A 23061-nucleotide genomic window follows, 5' to 3' on the forward strand; every position below is an offset into this window, starting at 1 on the left:
TGTGGCTGGGGGCAGGGGATGGGTAGTGCTACTGTGCTCCGAGCTGAAACTGATCAAAAGTAACCACAATATACAGTCCAAGTCTTCTAGAATTTGCAAGCCTTTAACAGACCCCAGAGTTTCAAAACACTTCCATCATAGGTGTTATTTTAGCCATAATATTTTCTGTGACTGATCCCATGGAAATTCTAGGTTATCAAACCAACAAAACCCTGTAGTCAACAGTTTATAAAAATACATCTTTATTGTGTTTCAATGTTCCTGCATGATAGATACCTAGTCATATAAACTTAGTTTCCATGTTAAATATAAATTAAGCAAACACACCAAAAAAAAGTATAAACAAATCAGCAAATCTGCTGGAAAAATCCCTCCAAGCCATGAATCCTTATTAAAAGTGCATGCTGGGATGATGAAACTGTCTTAAATCACCATACTCTGAAAATTGTTACCTGTAGCCAAATCTAAATGTTTAAAGAAGCAATAAAGGGCAAAGTGACATGGAATAAAACCATGGTGGGTTTCTCAACTCCACATCCAGTGAGTTAGGCAAGTCAAATGGCTCCATCTGACATTTCAGCAAAGTATCATCTTTGTGTAAAAAAAAGGTCAGGGGCCTGTCCTCAAGCTACAGGGAAATGTCAAAGCAATCACAGGAGAGCATGGCCAGAAGACTTTGTAGTCACATGGTTCCAGAACATGAATCCCAAAGGGCTCAAAACTGAGGAAACATCTATTCCACCCCAAAAGCCATTCCCAGAGCTCAAAACCAGATTACTAACGATGACTAAGGATCAGCACATGTCCTGAAAATTCACAACCGTAGCAAAACATACAACATATATAAACATATATAAAACCTGGAAAAGTCTTGAGTATCAGAATAGAAAGGTTCAAACATGAACCTTGAGAGGTTTGTTATTGTGGCCAAAATACCCAAGTTGGGACTGACCTGACATGTTTTTCCTATAAATTTTGAGTCTAAATCCTTGAGAGACATAAGGTGCATGTCCTCCTCAGTCTTCTCTCACAGGGCGCTCAAACACAGGGGACCTACTGTCCCACGTCTCCCACGGCCCTCTTTAGGGCTAGAGCAATTCAAACAGCTTGTGGAATGGTGCCGAAAACTGTACCAGGTCCAAATCCCACACGGAGGGCAAGGTTCAGCCCCGAGGGTCTCCACTGCTTGCGAGGAAAAGAACTCCATGCCGGCAGGTCAGAAACAAAAGTGGTGTGAGAGTGCCGTCAGAGAGCCATCCTTGAGATCAGCGGCGGGGATGGTCATCACTTCTGTGAAGGCGAGCCCGGGCTCACGTTCCCACAAGTGGCGTCAATTACGAGGCTCTGAGGCTGTGGGGCTGCGGACCGTGGACATGAGGTGGGACTTGTAGGTTTTGCTCAGGCCCGTCATCCAGAACTTGAGCAGCTTGACATTGTCCTCTTCAGATGCTCCGAGGATACTCAGGAGCTTTTGCGTGTCCTCTTTGGGCCGACTGTCCACCTTGGTGAATTTGAAAAGGACCTTCACTTTGCTGAAGGAAACCAAAAACACAATGCTCAGACACCACAGCAAAATCACACCACGGTTCAGGGCCCGAGGCCTAACGGCTTCATGACCAGCACACAGAGTGGCAGCTCTCAGCTGCACACTCCAGGACCTCTCCCCGGCCCAGCAGTTCTAACCCTGCGTAGTGAGGCCGCTGCCTCAAAATGGGGGGAAAAGCCCATTTTCTTTTAAATTCATTAAAGGAATTTGTGGCTCCTTAGCTTCATTGTGTTATTGGAAATCAGGACAATGTCTAACTGAATTTGACAAAAAAATTACTAAGGGAAACTTACTAAGGAACTAACTAGTTAGCTTTAACGGAAAAGAAACGTGTTACCTGGCTTTTGGATTTTTTTTTTTTTTTTAAAGATTTTATTTACTTGAGAGAGACAGAAAGAGAGAGGGAGCACGAGTGGGGAGGAGGGGATAAGGCAGAGGGAGAAGCAGGTCCCCGCTGAGCAGGGAGCCTGACTCGGGACTCAATCCCAGGACCCTGAGATTATGACCTGAGCTGAAGGAAGATGTTTAACCGGCTGAGCCCCCCAGATGCCCCTGGCTTTCAGATTTTTAAAGTTATTTAAGCAGCAAAAGTAACTGCTTCTCTTGGAGGCAGGTGTCACCGCCATCTCACAGAGGAGCATCGTGAGGACTAGGAGTGCCAACCTTGCTTAAGGTCACCCAGCTAAGAGACTAAATGGCAAAGATGCTATTTGAACCCATGCTCTTAATCTCTATTCTACCCCACTTCTCAGGGAGGCCACAACTTTATCTGAAAATAGCTCCTGGTTCTTGCCAGCAGAACGTAACCGCTACTGGCTGCCCAGCACCCCCGTGAGAAAGCAGACTCCAGGGGCCAACGCGAGGTGTGCTTACTTCATCCACTCTTCCTTAAGGCAGACGAGGCACTGGTCCACCACACCCACAGACAGATTCTGGTTGGTCAGAGCTGCTTCCATCTTATTCAGGATGGTGGGGCCAACTGGGAACAAGGGTGGGTTGTCAGCATGGGCGAGCGAGAGGCAGCCTCAGCGCTCTTCGCCCCACTCACCGTGGTGAAAGGGAGGCCGGCTCAGCAGCACCCACCTCGGTCCGCAGCTACAGGACTTCCGCTGGTCACAACAAACTCGTACTTGCTGAGGGACTGGTCATCCTCGCACCTGGCTGGGTGGAGGCTGGAGCGAGGAGCTGAATGGGCCTCCACGACGACAGCAAATTCTGCAGCAGCACAAAATGCACTGCGGTGGGAGGCGATCCTCTGCCCCCAGGGAGCCTGCTTCCCGCCGCCACCGCTCCTAAGTCATCTCGGATCTAAGAGCGGAAAGCCGCCTCCCTGACTAATGCTTGGCCACTGAAAACCTTCTGCGGTGTATCTGTTAGCAAAGTTAATGTGTTATATTCCAGTAACTACTAATTATGTACCTGAATTCACTTAATGCCAAACAGCCCTGTGACGATGGTCCCAATGTTAGTCCCATTTTATGACAGGGAAAGAGATTCAAAGAAGCTAAGTGGTTTGGCTCGAGGTCATACTGCCAGGAGTGGTTAAGAATTTCAAGCTCATCTTTGAAAACAGGAGCCTGTGTTCCAAAAACAAGGTGCTGCCTCTCAGGGACTCGGGACCCAGCCTGCGATGCTGAACGGAATGGCAGCTCAGGACTGCTGAGCACCAAATGCCCCGCTGATCGGGCTTCTGGCCATCTCTCAGGGTGCTCAGAGAGGCCACTGGCTTGCCCGTGGAGGCTGGGATTTCTACCCAAGCGGACTCCTGAGCTCCTCAAACCAAAGACAAGGATGCTGATTAGATTCCTGGCTCTCAGCCCAGAGGAGTGAGCCTGTCTGTGCTGAGGGCAGAGCCAGGCCCCACTGTACTAGTGAATGTCAAGGCTGGATTTAAGGCATAGACAAGAAAAGAGTTGCCTCCTGAATCTTGTTGGCATAACAGCATGACAAACCTCTGACATCCGTCTGTGTTGTTTCCACTCCCATGACTGTAACCTGCCCTCCACCAAGAACCACGCCCAGCAAGCCACCCTCACTCTGAGGCTGTCCTGTCCAACCCTCACCCATTTTAAAGCCACTGGGAAAGCTGGTCCTCCTGCTTTTGAGCAGGCAGTATCCCCACAGGCAGTATCCTCGGATCCACAGCTAAGATGCAGTTCCACTTCTGAGCCCTGAGGTTCAGGACCTTGGCTCAGAGAGGAGAGGGATGTACCTGAGGCCAGCACGTGGGAGGGGATCTGCACGTGTGGGCTGAGCCCCAGGAAGTTGCAGCGGTAGGCCTCCTCATACTGGTTGCTGTAAGGGATGATGCGGACACAGCCCACTGGCAGCATCGTCTAGAGAGGACACAGTGACTCGGATCTGATGCTCGCTGGAACATGCCCTGCCCGTCGCCATCACCCACCCGCCACGTGCCCTCCGCAGTCAGGTCTAAAGCCTCTCTCCTCCCAGAAGGCGTTCCTGGTCACTTGGCCCCACTGGGGTGTCTCCTGCATGGCCCCAACTCCTAATCCAGCAATCAGTCATACAGGATTTGTGCTACCTCTTGTTTTGTGGTATTAATCTTCCTATTATTCTTTGACTTCTCAGATGTTTGTCTCTCTTCCCTCACTCCACAAAGAGATTATAAGCTTTTGGAGAGATTCTGTCACATTCATTTTGTGCCCTCACAGGCCTAGGCAGATATTAGGCATGAACAAGGTTTCTGAGGACTTAAATATCATCAGCCAGACCTGGGCCTTGGCACCCACTACACCTCTGAGGTGCAGACAGCAAGGTAGACCCGCATCTCACCTGACTCATCAGGAATGTTCTGTGCACAGGGACATGTGATGACTCAAACCTGCTTCTAAGGCAGCTATGAACCATGCCAATGGCTTCTTAGAGGGATCCGGGGGTTGGGGGTAGGGTAGTTAGTTATCACTCTATCAAGATAGCACAGACTCCTTCCACTGGAAATAACAACCATCGATGACTGCCATTTTCAACAGTGGAGAAAAAGCACCGATCTCAGATTCAGGCATGAACCTTTGGACCGAGCCATCCCTGAATCCTAACATTAACACCCACGGTCAGGATTTAAAAAACAAAACAAAACAAAACACCTAGGCAAACACTGACCCACTATAAAACACTTACAAGAAGAGCTACTCTTACCCGAAGAACTTCAAAAGCTGACTGGACAAGGTCTGCGTCTCTACTTTTCCAGATCACTTGGTTCCCCATGAGAACGTGCCAGGCCAACATGCGAAAGGACGGGGCACCCAGGACCTGAAAAATACAATTCAGTGCTTTCTGCCCTGAATTTTCTTTTGTGCAACCAAAATTATTTGTGTGTTCTCTGTAGAGTGAAGGAAGATGGGTCGAAGAGAGGGAAGGGCAGGCTGACTTGCCCGTGGTCAGGAGGAGGCAGGTGGAGGCCTCTGGATGAGCACCTGGAAGCCCGATCCCAAAACCCTGGCACACTGTAAGATCTTTGCCCCAATTTTATTTTTAAAAACTTGAAGCAGAAGGGGCGCCTGGTGGCTCAGTCGTTAAGCAACGGCCTTCGGCTTGGGTCACAATCCCAGCGTCCTGGGATTGAGCCCCACATCGGGCTCCCCGCTCGGCCAGGAACCTGCTTCTCCCTCTCCCACTGCCCCTGCTTGTGTTCCCTCTATAGCCGTCTCTCTCTCTCTCTCTGTCAAATAAATAAATAAAATCTTAAAAAAAAAAAAAAAACAAATTTGAAGGAGAAAATGTGTTAGCTATTTGCAACATTCACTTTCTCTCTCTCTATATACCATTTTGCCGAATCACTTCAAAGTAAGGGACAGGCAGCATGACACTTCAGGACCCAGGAAGGACAAGGGCTCTCCTACAGAACCCCAGTACACACCACCCCCAGAAACACCACACAGATGTGCCATCAACCCAGTATGCGCAGCCCCAAATCTCTAACAATGTCCTTGATAGCTGTTTTCTTTCAATCCAGGAGTCCCTTAAGGATCAAAGACTATTTCATTTATTCTGCTGTCTACCCCGTTTTATGTCAGAACAGTCCCTCTGTCCCCCGGACTCTTTATAACTTCTCTGACACTGGAGTTTTTGGGGAGTTCGGTCTGTCATCCTACGACTTATAAAATGGCTTTTTTAAAAAAAGGGGGAGGCCAGAAATATTACGTTTTGCAAAACTCCTACAGCTTCAAAATACCCCCACCTCCCCTGGGATTGAAGATTCCTTCTAACTTTAATCCACGTAAGCAACCGACAAGGATGATTTTAGCCACATACACGATTTTGGTGGGTGAATGTTCCTCATTCAGAAGCCCCACGGAGCATCTGCCGTTAAATCAGTCTTTACTCCATTTTTCGAAACAGAAATAACTATCTTTTGTTAAAACTCATGTTCATTGTAAACGTAATCACAGAAAAAACATAAAAAGGGACTGCCCTTGTAATCCTGTCGTCTCTTCTTCCTGTCCAACCAAACAGAACCATGGTCAACACTGTTGTGTGAGACTTGTCTCCAGCACGCATGTATATAAACACACATACCACCCTGTACAATATGTTGGATGCTCTCCTCTCTGTATTTAAAGACATTCCATTGTTTGGGTGCAATTCCTATGGTTGGACATCCAGATTCCTTCCAATTTTCTGCAAGAAGGGCCAGAATTTGCACTTTGCAAAGCGTCTAAGGCCGCACACAAACCAACAGTGCCACGAACGCATTTCCTTTAAAAGGTTCCAGCATGACAAGATCAGAGGACCACGAGAAACCAACCATGCAGGGCTTTCCGTATAAAAGACACCTATGGGGCGCCTGGGTGGCTCAGTTGGTTAAGCAACTGCCTTTGGCTCAGGTCATGATCCTGGAGTCCCGGGATCGAGTCCCACATCGGGCTCCCTGCTCGGCAGGGAGTCTGCTTCTCCCTCTGACCCTCCTCCCTCTCACGCTCTCTGTCTCTCATTCTCTCTCTCGCAAATAAATAAAATCTTAAAAAAAAAAAAAGACACCTATGTCATCGCTAAAAGGGGAGCACTGCGCCTGTGGCCGAGATACCCCACACAGCCCCAGCTGTCTTTGGCCAGCCATCGAGGTTTTTTGGTTACTCCTAACCAATCAATCCCCACTGGGTCTGAACATCATGGGCCTAAAGGACAAAGTGTGCTGGATGAGAAGGAGGGGACTGGGCTCTTCTCCATGGTTTCTGAATGGGGGTCTACCCTCTGCCACCTACCTGCCTCATGTGCCGAAGGGACTTAAAGACAGACAACTTTCGGGGCTGCCAGTTGCCACAGTCTGAGAGCAAGGAAGAATCTGTTGGGCACTTGGTCAGCTCCCGCCCCTCTGCACCCTCTGGCAAGACAGGGGCTTTCTCCTCCTCTTCAGCCTCGGAGTTGTCCCAGCTTTCGGATTCTTCTTCCAAGTCTGCAAGAGGGACAACAAAGACATTTATGAAACATGCCTTCATTCCCTGGATGCGACAGCATTGGGGTGTCCACTTTAGCCCAAGGCATTCCTGATTTCTGGTTTGGGCCAGTATCTATACCACTTGTCCTCGGAGCCTTCCCGGCGGGAAGCAGGGAGGGCTCAGTCTGTGTACTTATTTACTTAGCTCAAAGCCTCACACTACACTATGAAGCAGGCACCCACGAGACTATGAGCTGTTCGTGGTCGTGGGATAATTCAAAGCAACGACGAGAATGAGGGTAGCTCGTTCACTTCCCACTTCCCACTCAGGCACTATTCTAAAGGTTTCCACACATGATTTCACTGCCTCCTTTCAACCGTCCTGAGGTCAGTACTACGCTCCCCATTTTACAGAAAAAGAAATATTTGTTATTTCCATTAATCTCTGTGACGACCATCACAAATAAGGACATCTCCACTCCATAATCCAAGTGAGATCCACAGGGAAGAGGTCTTGTCTCGTCACAGAACGTGCGAGAGGAGCAGAGCCGGGATCTGAAGCCAGGTCTGTCCAAATCCAAAGTGTGCGCTCTGGACTAAAATACAGTCTAACACATGACAGAGAGCCCTGCATGCCTGCATGTCTCTTTCCTAAAAGCTTTGATGTACTTGGCTCTCTCTAAATACTCTCACCAGCAGACTACCCTTGCCATCTTCACTAGCCTAGAAATTTGAAATCACAATAATAAATGGTTCTAGGGTCCACTGATCCGCAAGGGCGTGAAGGTAGACCGCAAAGGTTTTGTCTTTCGGAGCATACTCTGCCCTTGCTGAAACTCTACTCCCTCTCTCCCACTCAGGAAAGCATGCTGGAATCCAAGTGCGTGCAAAGTCACCTGACTACAGGAATAATCTTGAAACAGCTTCAATTTATTAAGGCCAATTATCTGCACCCTGAAGCACATCAAGTGTTATTCGTAACACACCGCACACAACATACATCTCAAGTCTGGTTTACCCAACCCCAAAGTTGAGGCTGCTGACCTAGGTCACCAAGATTCAAATCATCTCCGAAGGAGCAGCTCAGCCAGGACTGAGACCAGAGGTTCCTGGGCTGGTACACGCCGCAGCAGAATGCTCTGGGAAGTTACTTAAAACACAGGATCCTGAGCCCCAGATGTGGAGCTCTGATCAAAAACCTGGGGAGGACTACCCAGATATTGGTAAGGCTTGGGAACCACCCTTGATGGAAAACCCTGGGTCCACCTGAAGCCTGACATTTTATTGTTCAAGTGTCTAGAGAGGGCAAGCACCTGGGGATCATACAACAGGGACAAGAAAACCTTCCATCAGTCCATCTTCCCCACAGCCTAACAGCCCTCAATGGCAGACTTTCCCAGGCTGCCCAGGGTGGCAGATTCCTTCATGTGACTGTCAAGAAAAAGGAGACAGGAAACCACAGTAAAAACACTAAGGCTAAAGGGCGAGCTCTTACAGATGCTCCTCCTGGGTTATTGACCCTAGGGTCCCCTTCAACGGGATGGAGGGCCGGGGGGGGGGCTGTGAGATGGGCCCCAACAGCCGCTGCAGGCAGAGGTGTCCAGCACAAGCACTCCCAGCTCACCTGCAAGCTTCTCCATCTGGACCAAGGTGTCCTCAGTGGGCGCGCCCTCCAGGAGCTTCTCAGTCAGCCGGCTGCCACACGCCTTCAGGAGCCTGGAGAGCAAAGCACCACCTATGATGTCTTCTTGCCACAATGAAAATGGAACCTGAAGCCTATCAAGCCTTTTGATCTACTAGTTCACAGAAAACATGGGCATAGAAGATCATGTTGCACACACCACAAAGTCACAATCAGCCAAATCCAAAAGGAGTATTCTAGAGGACAAATGACCCAGGTCCCCCAACAAAAGGCATGGAAAAATCTGTGGCAGAGGCATCGGACAAACTGCTCTAGACTAAGAACAGAACAAGGTGCATGCTGTGCAGTGATCTGATCCCATTTCAAAAATCAATCCTGAACAAGAAAACCGGAAAACTGAACACGGATTGGGCTGGATGATGCTAAGGAATTTGTCAATTTTGTTGGATATGGTTTTATGTGTGAAATGATACAACTAAGATCTGCTTTAAAAAAAACATTTCAGGGGGCGCCTGGGTGGCTCAGTTGGTTAAGTGTCTGCCTTCAGCTCAGGTCATGATCCCAGGGTCCTGGGATCGAGCCCCACATCGGGCTCCCTGCTCCGCGGGAAGCCTGCTTCTCCCTCCCCCACTCCCCCGCTTGTGTTCCCTCTCTCGCCGTCTCTGTCTCTGTCAAATAAATAAATAAATAAATAAAAATAAAAAAATATTTTAGAAAAAAGGGAGGGGACAGAAAAAGCAGTAAAATGTTGGCAACTGCGACAGCCGGATGATGCAGTTGTACTGTTCATTCTACAGTGGGTCTGTCTGAAAATCTCTCCTAGATGATTTTCTGTAGGCCACGTGAAACAGAGACTTTCTCTGTTGTTCGCAGGTCCTCGGGAGCTACCCTCGAAGATCTTTGTTCCAGGTGCGCACTTCCTCTGCACCCGGACGTGATTTAGGAAACGAGGCCCCAGACTTGTAGCCACGGCTCCTCAGGGATGAGGATTTGGGGGCTGTCTTTGGGAGAGGTACGTCTTGCAATGAAAGGAACAGAAACAATCTGAGGCCAGAAGACAGACTGTGGTGATATTCAGAAGATGGAGGCAATCCTTTCCTACTGACCAGGCAGGTCTGAGCGCCCCAGCACATTCCTAATAGACGGCCTGTGCTGGAAGGGCCCCCGGCAGCCCGCACCCAGCTGCCAGAGGACTGCAAACCTCGGACTGCTGCAGCCCTGACTGATGAACCCCTGAGCAGCCCAGCCAGAACTGTCCAGGCCAGCCACTCCCAAATTCCTGACCCACAGAGCTGTGTGACATAAAGCTCTGTGGTCAGAGACAAAAAACGGAGATCACTGCTCTTGGCGTGGGAGCATCATCTTAAACATATGGGGAAGTGAGGGCCCCCTCAGTCTGTTTTCCATATGCCCGGGGGAAGATGCCTAGAGTAAAAGGGGGACGCAGGTCCCCGCCTGCCAACAAGTACACGGCACAGAGGCACCCGGGAAAGTCAGCCAAAGACAGTTTCCCCAGATTCACGCGGCACCCAACCAACACACCGTGACTGCTCTCACTCTAACAGTCGCTGAAAGACTGCAAACGTGGTTACCAAGCAAAGGAGGTGTGAAGGCATGCCCACAAGTTGTCATCGCTTGTCAAGGATGTCAACGAACGAGCTGCATTGCCGTTGCGTTGATGCAGGAAGGGTGTGAAGGCCGTGTTCATCCTCTGGGCGCGCTGCGGGCAGCCAAACTGCTCTGTCTCAAATACCTGAAATGCAAAGGGAACGGGCGGCCTTTGAGCAAAACAGAAGCAGCCGAGCAGCCCAGAGGCAGCTCATTCACAGCCAACTTCCTGGGTCCACTCCAGAAGACGCTGTCCCAATCTGGCCACAGAAAAGTGCCACCGGTCTCCTCATCCCAAACAGAATGGTTTCTGCCCTCACAGCTTGAGTAGAAGCTACCTGAGAAAGAGGAATCGGTTTAAGAATTTCTCCTGTACCCTCTCCCACAACCAACTCATTAGGCACCCGATGGGCACTCAGGTGGTATACGTGCGTGCGTGCTCATCACTGCTGTTCTTCACACCCTTCCAGGCTCCTGCCCCCCGTCCCAGCACATGGAGGCTTTCAGTGAGAGACCTGGTGCGGCTGGGACATGTGCCCTGTTCTGGCATGGAGGTGAGAGAGGAACGAGGCCCTCCAGCACCGTCTACGGCCTCTCGCAGGGAAATCGGCAACGTTCCGACACGGATGTTGCTCCAGCTGCCAGGCCAACTACGATGAGTAGATCCTCCCATCCCTGCAACGGACCCAGAACACGACCGACAACAAAACACTGTGGGACGCCAGGTGGCTCGGTCGTTGGGCATCAGGCTCTTGGTTTTTGGCTCAGGTCACGAGCTCAGGGTCATGGCATCAAGCCCTGTGTCAGGCTCCACGCTGAGCATGGAGGCTGCTTGGGATTCTCTCTCCCCCGTCCCTCTGCTCCCACCCCGCTCTCTCTCCAAACAAAAAACAAAACGAAAAAACTCCCCCAAAACCCAAAACAAAACATAAAAAACAAACAAAAAACCCAAACAAAACAAAAACCCCCCAAATTGTGTGGCTTTAAGCCGCTGAGGTTTGAGGGCTGTCTGTCACCACAGCACAACCAGGCCTATCCTGAGGCGCGACGCCATAGCTAGGGGTCTACGCCGGTGCTGATCTACGACCCGATGCACGGCCAGGCTTCCAAGTGAAGGCCAGAGGGAGCTCAGACACCAGGGCATGTGAGCGCGGTAAAGAGGCCGAGCCGAATGACCACTGGGACAACAGTGGACTCGAGAGAGGCCCGTGAAGCAAGCTGGACTGATGGCCACAGCCGACTCTGAAGTCGAAGACCACGATTCGGACAGAGCAATGGCCGCCAAGACCTAGAGACAGTAAAGCCACCTGCGCTCTGACCCCCGTCAGCGCCAAGCTCCTCCCCGACTGCCACCCACTCTCCCTGTATGTGGGGTCACCTTGAGTGCCTTGCCCTGCAGTTCGTCAATGATCCCTCGGATCTTCCCAAGCAGGAAGGGCCAGGAGTTGATGAGGTAAATCCGGTCCATCATGATGGCGATGATGCTGTACCAGCGCTGGAAGCCCCTGGCCAGGCTGTCTTTGATGAAGAAAGTGTGGCTGAACACGAAACCATGCTGCTCGTCCCCAAAGAAGATAGGGCCTTCCCGGCCAGGGCAGACCTGCGAAAATCAACACTGTGCCTACTGCGGTGACACAGTCAAATCCTCCTTCTCCACTTTACCTTTCTGTACTAATTAACTACCACTAATTATGGGAAGAGACGGAAAGATGGCCACAAGAGAGGAAAACTGCTTTCATCTGCTACTGGGATCAAACTTTCTAAAGGTAAACATTTATTACCATGGATTGCAAGGGCCAGTCAAGTAGGTTCATGACTTTTTTTCTACCCCGAGCCATAAATAACTCCTGTTCAAATACTGTATCTATTCCAGACTCAAATTTGCCAACATCACTCATTTGGAATACACTGGAGAAGGGCAGAGCAGTCACTGTAGGGTCCATACAATAAAATTTGCACACTTCGTTCACAGGACAGATGTTAGGTCTCCCTCATGACACATTCACTCTTACTTTACACACAATTCTATCAGGCACAATCATCTGCTTCTAGCAGATCAGCGGCAGGAAATAAATTTTAAAAAATCTTAAAAAGAAAAAAAAAGATTAGCAGCAGGAAATCAAAATTAGTAGTAGGAAATCAAACAGAGGGAACCAGCTGAAGGTAGGCACACTGCAACCATAAGTTAAAACTGAGAGGGGGGCTCAGTGTGTCTCATCAAGTGGGTACAGAGAAGGGAAGTTTTATAACTGATTTATGAATTCTTCGTGACAGATAAAGACATAAGAACTAAGGACACCTGCATGGCACAGTTGGTTGGGCAGGCAACTCTTGGTTTCAGCTCAGGTCATGATCTCAGGGTTGTGAGGTTGAGCCCTACATCAGGCTTGGCGCTCAGCATGGAGTCTGCTTGAGATTCTCTCTCCCTCTCCCCTCCCACTCATGTGTGCACACGCGCACACTTTCTCTCTCTCTGTCTAAAATAAATAAATAAATCTCAAAGACCAGAAAACCAAAAAACCTAACAGCTAAGACCTGAATTCAACAACAGGAGCCAGGTAGTTTAGGAACAAACTGTTTCACCTTTTGGGAAGTGAGAGCACATGGCAACCATTTAGGCTTACAACAATGATTGAGACAATAAAAAAAGTGATGTTTGGTATGGTGAACCACATAACCTAGAAATAATTAGTATCTTAGAAATATGTTCACCAAGAATGGACACATAACGAAAGTCTGGTGCCTGAAATGATAAGCTAGCAACCATTCAGAATACTGGAGTCCAAACTAACTTATTCTGGAGTTCGAGAGAACTGGGGCTGCTCCGTGCTCCCTGCTCACTGATCCCCCTGTCCTCTTCATGAAGGACTGACCTCTGTCTTCCTTTCTGTAACCAGTAGTGAACTTGTTCGGGGCATCTGGGAGTGTGTGTGATACTCCCACAGAGTCCCCTCCAGGGTCACGGTGCTCACCTCACAGCTCAGGCTCCGCACACAGGCCTGGCGGACAATGCTGAAGAGCTGGGGGTGGTTGGGGTGCTGGTGACTGACATATTTAATCGAGGTCTCTTTATCATGGCTGATATACCCGGGATGTCCGGCAGCGAGGGACCGGCAGCCCTGCCACGGAGAAGGAGAAGAAAGCCAATTAGTCAGGAAGCAGGCAACAAACTTTCTTATGCACACCTGAACGAGAAAACCCAATCTATTTTCCTATAAAAATAACAGGCTTCTAGAGTTACACTTCTCTGAAGATCTCCATGTTTCCCGAATAGGAAAACCAGGACACGGAGATCACAAAGATCGTCAAAGACTACGAATACGAGGTCTAATCTGCTGAGCACTTATGTAGCAGGTATTACAAAGAGCTCTGCATGCGCTGTCTCACTTAGCCCACAGCGCAACCTTGTGAGATAATTATAATGAGAAGCCTCACTTTGCGGGAGGCAAGGCTGAGTGAGGCCCGGGGCTGCAAAGTGGCTCACACGTGAGTGTGACTAGCCTCTGTCCTTGGTCCTGACACAACCACTTCGCAGGGGCCTCAGGAGGCTGCCCGACTTCCCTTCTGGTGCGGCACCCTGAGAACACAAGCTCAGAGCCTGTGCTCGGGAGTGGACCGGGCTGGTGCCTGGCTGCTGCCCCTCAGGAGCCACCACCACACGAGCACCGAGGCCTCGCATCCCAGGGGCTATCCCGCCTGGAGGCCGCACAGGACGGTACTGCGGCCAGCCCGTCCCCGTGGCAACGCCAGCTCAATGACTCTCTCTGTCCAGCACCCTTCCCTTCCCTCCTTTCCTGCACAGCTGTCAGACTTGTTCCCAGCAGCAAGGCTCTCCCCACAGGGGCTTCCAGCAGAAAAAGATGAGTCTTGCGCCTGCCGTCTGCTTCTCGGCACACCCAAACTACTGCGGCTGGGTTCCTGCTCACCCTGCAATGGCAGGGCTCACACCACTGCTGATTTCAGGTCCCGACCTGGGTCTGTCACACAAAGCAGCAGCCGGTTGAGGGAACTTAAACTTCATTCCCTAGAGCTCACACAACGACACCAAAAGTAAGAGCCAGGCCCCCGGGAAGAGGAAACCTTGCACAACACTGGACTGAGGGAAGTGGAGCCAAGGACGGGCCAGGGTGCACATGCGAGCATGCAGAGGGAAGGGCTGAAAAGCAAACGTCTACTGTCAACTGCGTCAACTATCAATGTTGGCACAGGGTGGGTGGAAAAAGCTAAAGCTGGGATCAAGGGAAAGAACTAAAGGGACACAGAAAGAAGCGATCACATTCCACAGGGGCCTATAAAGAATGGTCTGCACACCTTCCTGGGCGGTCACGTCCACTGCGTAGTCCAACAGGGTCTCCCGCCCACTCAGTCCAAAAAGAAACGTGTCCAACACCCTGAGAGACACTTACCTCGCACATGTCCGACTTTTTGGGCCCCGGGCTGCTGGACTCTGCGCTGGCCCCTTCCGCTGGACTGTGAGCGCGGATCCGACTGCTCATCTGAATGCCACCCTCCTCCTCCTCGGCCTGTTCGCCCTGGCCGGGGCTGTCCCCATTCCCAGCCCCTTGAGGAAGCGGGGCATGCAGAACTTCTGTGCAAAAGAGAGTGCGGGGGCCGTGGAGCTCACAGAAGTGACAGAGAGCGACAATGGCATTCATGGTGTCCTGGAGACAGCAGGAGGCCTGCGTAGGGGAGGAGAGGAAACACCATCAGCCAGCCAGCCTCTGCCGGCACAACAGAGCCCGCCTGCTGCTCTGGAGCGCATCAGCAGGCTTCCCAGCCAGCAAGGCAGGTCACCCAGGCAGCCAGCCAGCCAGCGGGCCCGGCATCAGGTGCGGGGAAAACTCGGCAGACAGAACATGGTCCCTGCCTACAAGGAGTTGCAATGGAGGAGGGAGAGTGTAATTCAAGGATCACAGGGAAAACACTTCAGTCAGAGCTGTGACAGGGCTAGGAGGTGGTCAGCCCAGAGAAGAACACGAGTGCGAGGGACAGTGTGGCAAATACGACACAGATCAAGGCCACAGGGGTCTGGGGGACACTCATTTATTCTATCAACAGCTGCTGTGGTGGGTGACATGCTGCTGCCCTCACGGAGCTTACCTTCTAGGGGGGGACGGACAAACTGCTCTCCTATGGTGACAGCTTTGGGAAGAAAAGTATGGCAGGTGTGGGGCAGAGACTCACTGGAGGAGGAGGGATGTGATTTTGGGCACAGGGACTCTCTGAGTGGGGGCTGAAGGGAGGAAGGGAGCCATGGGGCCAAGGAGGGGGCATGACAAGGGGTCTACAGAGTTGGGGGACGAGGGCAGAAGACCAGAAGGAGGTGGATTTTAGGGACCCTTCCAGGCCACAGTGAAGGCTGACTTTCTTCAGACTGGAGAGTCTCTGATAGGTTCTGATGAAAAATATGGTAAATCTGAGTAGTGGACAGTGGCCAGGATTCAACCCTTCTCTTTTGGGGACCCTCTCCCCCATTATGGAGCCAAAGAAGGTACGATATTCTCTGTCCTCATCGCCCCACATGGGTGTGACCAAGGCTTGACCAGTCAGAGGCACCTGCCCAGGAAGCCAAACCCAGCGTGAACACGCGTGGGGGCCAGGGAGCGAGTCCCGGGCGACGGCATCCTCAAAACCCTGCGTGGTCTGTCTGTCACTGCGTCCTCCCAGCAGCTTCCCTTCTCCAGCCTGCTCGCTAACTCTGCCACCCACCCGGCATCTTGCAGACAACCTCTCAGCTGACACGACTACCACTGCTCCTGTCCTTGTACCTGAGGAAGGGGTTGGCGCTCAAGTGACAGTGGGAACGGCAGAGGCCAACATAAAACAGACAACTCAAGACAAAGTCAGCTAGGCTGATGTGAGTCAGGCATGGGGATGAGATGGGGACTTGCGGGTGCCCAGCAGGTAGGGAGAGCTGGGGCCCAAGACATTCCTAGAGGGAGGTGGGCAGCGGAGAAAGAGTTGAAGAGACAGCAGGACATTTAGCTGGAAAACTCTGAGTTCCATGGAGATTCTGGACCGCAGAAGCAGAGGGGGCTGGGCGGAGGATGAAGGTCCGGGACACTCCAAAGACCTCTGCTTGACTCACCATCCTCATCATTCACTTCTTCCTTGCATGTCCCTGTTGACAGGTCTCCCAAACCAGCCCCCCAGAGCAGCTGCTCACTTCCATCGCATCACTCTCTCCCGTCCTCTGCTTTATTTTAGTTCTCCTGGAAACTGCACTGTTTGTGTTTCCCCCGTATGAATATTCCCTAAGGTGGGGGTGGGGGCCTTAGCCACAACAGTTCCTGACACACACTGCAGGCGCCACATTAAAGTTCTGGACAGATGAGTGGATTTAGCAGGTGCCCATGGAGAGAGGACAGCTGGTACCACAGAAAGCAGAGAGCTCATCGAGGATATCTATGGGCAGGAAAGGTTCAAGAGCACACGCATGGGGAACACCGGAGTCTGACAGCCTAGTGTCATGAGACCCAAGTGAGCCAAATTCATTTTATTTTTAAAGATTTAATCAAATAAACCAAATTTAAATAGAGGTTCCACCAGGCTCACTCCGGTGAGATCAAGGAAAATGATGGTCTAAGCATCTGTTGTGGAAGAGGAATGAGGTGACTGACAATGGAGTGAGAATCCCAGAGGAAGAAGCACTGAGACCCAAAGGCAGAGGCTTTAACCCTGGAGAAAGAGGCCACGTCTTCCTTTGAGAGGCATAAAAGAGAAATAAGGCTCCTTCCAGCGAAACATCCGCGTGAAAGCAGCACTTGGCTAAGGTTCACCCCATATACTGTAGAGCATCCACACGAACCTTTACACTTGGCAAAATCACACGTGCACCCTCCCGCCTACACAAGAGCACACAAGGCCACTTCCAAATGAGTCGGGCAGGGCAACGGCGGCCATACTGCAGGTCTAAGGCCTGACGTTTTCTAGGTGAAGGGAAAAAAAAAAGCGGATTCTAAGAGCAACGCACTTGGTGACACACATAAAACCATCAAGCAGCATCTGGATGGCTTAGCAGGCCCCTTGCCTTTTGAGCAGTAGCTGATGCCAAGCTGGTGCTGCAGCCAAACTTTGAGCTGAACTTTCGCACCCCTACAGCGTTATTTCATAAAGGATTTCTTTAAATATAAATACGTTTACGTCTTTTAAAAATACGAAACACTTACAAATATAAGGTCCTCATCCTTCCTACTCTGGTTACAATAGGACTGTCTTGGCAGCACCCACACCATGCCAATTTAACCCTTCAGACCTTAGGCCTTCAAGTTTCTCTCCTCCTCGAATGGGAAGGATAGACCAGAGGTGATGTTGCTAAGCTACTTCCCGGCATCCGTGGCCAACATAGGAGACTTAACTATTAATAGTTTTTTTGTTTTGTTTAGTTTAAAGAAAAGCAGTCCCGATCAGGAGTACCACAGCCCCAGGCAACTAGCTGAAGACGGGGAGGTACCACTTAACTCCAAAGTCACACAGAAAAAAGCCTGTCTCCAGCCTTTACCTGCCAGGTGATGTCAAATATCTTACTCAGAACTACCCTTAGGCTGAGAAACAAGAGGCCAAGCAGCACCTCTCAGGTTAACCACAACTTGTGCAGTCAGAATTCTGAGGAGCGGGAGGTCAGTTCTCTATTCACTCTGACTTCCAATCTGTACCAGATGTTTACCGAAGAAAATAAACTGGCTTGAGTATGCCTAACAGTTCTTTCCTTCCTTCCAACGAGCTTTTCGGAATCCAAGGAAGCAGCACAAATCTGCTCCCTATCACTTCAACTTTATAGTCAAAGCAAGATCCAAATACCCCGAAGGCGTAGGGCCCTTTCCTGAGGTGCTGGCCGGGCCCTGGGTCTGTTTCACTCTCACTTCCTGTGTGAGGCTCAAAGAACACTTTGCAAATAAATAAGAGTATCATAATGGCTCTTAACCAGTAGCCAGCATCAGAATTCCCTGCAGCTTCTTTACCTAGTCTTCTTTGGGGGTGGGGGGGGGGAGTCTCATTAGGTCAGCAGCTGGATCCCAGCAAGTCCAAGGTGAAACGTTCCACAGGGGATGACTTCCAACTCAACCCATTCACACCGTGGTGCCTCTATTATTTCTACCAACTTCACCTGGATTTCTGTTTACAAAGCTCCCTGATGACACTAGAAGGGCAAACACGGTCACGTGCCACTATTTCTCAATCTCTTCGTAACCACGTTGATAATCCAATGCCTCCAGACCCTGGCTGGACACCGTGGGTGGTGCCAGGTGTCCGAGGGCTGGAGAAGCAGCACCTCCTTTCAGCCAACTCCTTCCTTTTTCCCTGCCTCCATCGGCGGCTGCTGATCACCCGGAACACCTCAATCCACAATGCGCCAGTCTTTGGGTAAGTATTTTTTGCCAGGTGATAAGGTTGCGTCCAACAATACCCAGAAAACAGGAGGGAAATGTGGTCTTCTACCCACCCTGGGGAACACCGATCTGGGCCTATCACTTCGTCAGAGTGCCCGCCTCAGAGTGCCAGCCTGGGAGAAAAACAATCATGACACACACCCTCTTCCCTAAACCAGGGGTAAGGCAAAACCTGCGTGGCAGGGAAGGCCAAGAGTGCAGTGTCCTGGCAACAGTAAAGGAGAAAAGAATCAACGACCATGACGGGGTCTGAACCCATGTCACGGTCCTCATTCCTTTACCGTCCGCGGATCAGCGACCCCCCCCCCCACCCCCCGCCACATCTCAGGTTCTCGCCACCCCTTCCACGCTGGCCCCTAACCTCCCCGATCACCAACACCGCGCACCAACTCGAAGCGCACTGGTGCCGCACAGCTATACCCCGAAGGCTGTCAGGCTTCTCCAAGGCCCTCGGGCCCCCAGCGGCTCCCGCCCGCCGCCACCACCCGTCCCTTCCTAAGCCCTCCTCCCGGAAGCCAGGCTCCCCTCAACCTCCAGGAAGCAGCCCGACAGCCCGGGTTCCAACGACCTGGACAAGCCAGGGGGCCGCTCCGGGACGCGCTCCCGCACGGGCACCGACCCCCGGGGGCGCGGCGGAGACGAATTCCCACCGGCCGGGAGAGCTCCGAGCCCGGCTCCGGCGCTCGGGCCGCGGCGCACCTGACAGCGTCTCCCTCGCAGGACCCGCCCTGGGCCCCCTCTTCCAGCCCAAGCCCCGCCGGGACGCCCGCCTGGCCTCGCGAGCCCCCGCACCTCCCGTCCGGCGGGGGAACCTCAGCTGGGGTCCCGGAAGCCTCACTCACCCGGGGCCGCGGCTGCTGCTGCTGCGGCGCCGAGCCCAAGGCGCGTGACTCGGCCGGGACGTACCATTCGCCCACCGCGCGGGGGGGGGGCGTGGGCTGGCCGAGCGCACCTGTGCACCGTGAAGCGAGCGGGGCCTCGCCCAGCCCGCACACCCGAGAAGACCGCGCGAGCTCGGCAACTCCGAACTCTGGCGGGGAACCTGAAGCGGCTGCCCGACACCTGCCTCTTCCGCCGCCCGACTTCCGCGCCTCCCCCCACCGAGAAGTACGGAATGGTTCCAGCCTCACCGGCAGGGCTAGTGAAAGAAACCATTTCAAAGAGGAATGGGGGGGAATACTTAAAATTAAAAAAAAAACACAAAAACGTTTAAGAAAGAGATTTGAGGGAAAATATAGCCAACCTAGTACTCCCGGTCCACACCGAAGAGAGAAAGAAATAGAACGTCTCGACATTATAAAGAGCGGGGCAGTGGCTTATGGTGTCACCGTTGGCTTTGATTAAACTGCCGATGGAACCCGTCTTCTGTGGGACGTGCGGGCAGGGGGCCGGGAGGGGGCCGTCACGTGATGTGGGGCAACCGCGCGTCGCGGTTGGGAGGCTAGGTCGGCAACTGGAGGTGGGGTGCGGCGGAGTGCGCATGTGCGTGATGCACTGGCCTACCCGAACGATAATACGTCCACGGTTTTTAAAAAATATTAGTCAATTGTTAAATAATATATATATTTAACACTTGGGCGCCTGTTAGTCCGTCTGTCTGCCTAAAGATTAATTGTGAAGCCCTCAGTGCGTGATGTGATGTGGGCCTTTAGAGGGAAGAACCAGAGGGACTCGCATCACACCCTGGACCACGGGAAACTCGTTGGAGCTGCGAGACGGTGCTGCCACCTTGTGTCGGGTCGGACCAAAGACCGCTGACCTCCGCAGTGGGCGCTTCACCTCGGAGTCCTGGTTCGTATGGCTCCCGCAGGGGGTGTCCGGAGGGTGGTTGTCGTCGAGTGTTGGGGGAAAAGCCTCAACCATTAGGAAGGAGAAGTAGCTGGTTGTATTATTTCTTTAAAATCACCGCGATCACTTCTTTCTTTGAAATTCTGCATTACACTGAAGAGAGGAAAGAATGAAATTGCAATTTGTTTTCTGTCTTTAGTGGCGTGATAAAAGCTTAAGGAGTGTGGGAGTTATGAGGTTAGGCCTTGCCTTTGTATGTTTACTTAGTCTTACCAATCCAATTCCTCATGATATTGGACAGCACAAACATAATATATTGTCTCGTAAGTCACAAGATAATTTTTGAAGCAAACAACAACAGAAAACCCGCGACGATGTACTGATTTGGAATTCTGTTTTTTATTTTCGCCGCCAACAATTCAGATACTTGAATTTTACTCAGTTTGCAAAATTCTTTGAAAGCTTTAATGGAAAGGTGCAAGCCTCCTTGTGTGGCTGTGCCTTTACAATTTCTAAGAGAAAACATCATTTCAACATTTGTCAAATGAACAGGATTCACCCTGAAAATGACCACAGCAGCAATGCCAAATACAAATCTGCTTAATTGACTTCCACACTAAGTAATTTACAAAACTTTCCAAAAATTTCAATAACCATGACTATTTTCACTCACAGTGAAAGGAGATGAATATGTATTTTTTAAAATCTGCTTGCATATTCTACGGTTTCAATCAAGAAGCCAGGAAGATGTTTTTTGTTTCGTTTTGTTTCCCTTTTTCTTTTCCCATTTTGTTTCTTTTCTTTTCTTTTTTTTCTTTTGTAAGCTTTTTCCCCCATTTTTCTCTTACTGGTAGCTGTTCTTGAAACTAACATTGGTTAGACAGGTGTTACGCCAAGAAAAAAAATATTTGTTCCTGTCTTGTAACTGATGTGAGGAATTAATGTCCTCAGTTTCTTAGTGGAGGGCACAACCTTATTTCCATGATGATAGGCTAATGAAGGTCCCAAGTGGAAGACGGTTTATTCAACCACTGCGATTTTCAATACAACTCCATGTGCATTTAACTACAGCCGGACTCCATCTATGACATAAAATACCCTCTCCAGCACCACTGGCTTCAGCCACCTCCTCCTCTTCTGGAGGTGTTTCTCAAACCTATAAATAATCTGTTTAAAAGTAACAACTACATGCCAATTCCTTGCCTCAGTGAATTGAGCCAAAGGTTAATTACACTGGTTTCTCACACAGTATAAACCTTCAAGGACATTGAATGACAGACATCTTAGAAGTCAGAAAATGTGGCCCACATCATCAGTGAGGAAGCAAAACCGGCAAAAATGCCAGTTATTAACATATAAATATAATAATGCAATTTCAACCAAATGAAATACCATGCTAAACTCAAAGCTTGTATCCTGTAATAAGAATTTTATGAAAAGTTACCAAAAGCATTGTATGTACCACACTGCCTGGCATTTATAGTCCAGAACATGTTTTTTCCACCAGTGAAATGGGCCCAATCAGAATTAAAGATTGCCTGATGCTTTTCTGACTTCCTACTGCTAACCAAGAGATTTGATTGACTAGGTATTGACAGCTCATCATTCAGACGGACGGAATGCTTCAGGGACACCAGTTGCCAAGACCATGGAGCCAAGTCAAGTCAAGTCTCCTTAGAAAATTCCTCAGAGAGGTTTTGAGGTGTATCTTTACCAACGTGCGGTCTTACATAGCTGGAATACAGATGGGCTTTATCTCTGAGTCAAACCACCATGTCCCTACATCAGTTTTCAGTTTCAGGAGGGAGAGGTATTTTCATTTGTGAGCAATTGGATCTAATATATTTAATCACATCTCATTATTTTAAGGGGACTACAGTAGATTCCTGGTTATAAAAATAATAATCTAAGCTTTCCTTTCTTCCATCATCCAAAATAACATGTGTTTTCTGATGTGTTTAAGTTTGGGGGTCTTTCCGGCTGCTGAAAGATAGCAAATAGTGGGTTCAGGAGGTAGATCTTATGCACAACCTCTAAGTCGGTTTGAAGTTTCAGGTTATTAGACAATTAACTCTGCATATAAGGTGTCCAGCTAGTTGCAAGGACTATTAGTAGTTTAATATTTTCTCTTAAAGAAAAGCCCCTGGTGGGGTGCCTGGCTGGCTCAGTTAGTAGAGCATGTGACTCTTGATCTTGGGGTCATGAATTCAAGCCCTATGTTGGGTGTGGAGCCTACTTTAAAAAAAAAAAAAAGACAAATAAAAAAGCTTCTAGTGTTAATTTAGTTTTTGTTTTGTTTTGTTTTGTTTTTAAATCATAGCACGTTCAGAAAGCTTTTAAAAATTAGCCCTCTCCTCCCAGTTAGAATTCAACTGAAAGGCTTTGGTGTTTTAATTTAATACTAGTTGCTTGTTAAATATTAAATACCAAGTGCTTTCTTCACATCTAATAATAAACTTTATCACGTCATTATGGATTCAGGCTTGTCAAATGCCTTTTACAATTAGCAGAAGTTCTCTTGGTCTCAACTTTTGATTTTAGGAAAGGATGCAGATAGGATTTTTTTCTTTGTTTACCAACATTAATTCAACTGCCTATTAAGGGTACCACTGATTTTTCCTTTTCACAATAATCTGATTTACCCAGACATTTATTTTCTCTGGGCCTTTTGCAACTGCTCAGACTTATGTAC

The 23061-nt window shown here is 50.0% G+C and overlaps 1 protein-coding gene and 1 long non-coding RNA gene across 5 annotated transcripts; one reads left to right on the plus strand and one right to left on the minus strand.

The window, feature by feature from the left end:
• Window positions 1-225: 225 nt before the first annotated feature.
• Window positions 226-19499, minus strand: FLCN (folliculin). 4 transcript variants are annotated; one of them, XM_028089515.2, is made up of 12 exons: window positions 19424-19499; window positions 14598-14870; window positions 13164-13310; window positions 11570-11791; window positions 10176-10336; window positions 8566-8657; window positions 6769-6959; window positions 4703-4816; window positions 3759-3882; window positions 2630-2761; window positions 2420-2525; window positions 226-1532 (listed from the first exon to the last, which is right to left on the minus strand). In XM_028089515.2, exons 2-12 carry the CDS (start codon window positions 14844-14846, stop codon window positions 1331-1333), a joined length of 1740 nt encoding a protein of 579 aa, XP_027945316.1. In that variant the 5' UTR covers window positions 14847-14870; window positions 19424-19499; the 3' UTR covers window positions 226-1330. The 4 variants fall into 4 exon arrangements, with proteins under 4 accessions (XP_027945316.1, XP_027945317.1, XP_027945319.1 ...); XM_028089516.2 differs by having other exon boundaries at window positions 19374-19436; XM_028089518.2 differs by lacking the exon at window positions 19424-19499 and adding an exon at window positions 19281-19348.
• LOC114198188 (uncharacterized) lies at window positions 18423-22612 on the plus strand. Its single transcript, XR_003607053.2, has 3 exons — window positions 18423-18555; window positions 20234-20372; window positions 21958-22612. It is a non-coding gene; the product is annotated as an uncharacterized LOC114198188 (long non-coding RNA).
• The last annotated feature ends 449 nt before the right edge of the window (window positions 22613-23061 follow it).

This window comes from Eumetopias jubatus, unplaced genomic scaffold, assembly GCF_037043125.1.
Source record: "Eumetopias jubatus isolate StellerSeaLion01/CBP00866 unplaced genomic scaffold, mEumJub1_p1.0 scaffold_10, whole genome shotgun sequence".
In the NCBI taxonomy this organism is placed as follows: domain Eukaryota; kingdom Metazoa; phylum Chordata; class Mammalia; order Carnivora; family Otariidae; genus Eumetopias; species Eumetopias jubatus.

What these genes read in the sequence shown, in the direction of transcription:
- FLCN (XM_028089515.2), bottom strand. Translation starts at nt 14,846, where the DNA reads ATGAATGCCATTGTCGCTCTCTGTCACTTCTGTGAGCTCCACGGCCCC. An exon ending in CCAGATGGAGAAGCTTGCAG is followed by an intron (nt 6,960 to 8,565) that starts GTGAGCTGGGAG and finishes TCCCTCTTGCAG; the next exon opens with ACTTGGAAGAAGAATCCGAA. An exon ending in TCCTGTAGCTGCGGACCGAG is followed by an intron (nt 2,526 to 2,629) that starts GTGGGTGCTGCT and finishes CCTTGTTCCCAG; the next exon opens with TTGGCCCCACCATCCTGAAT.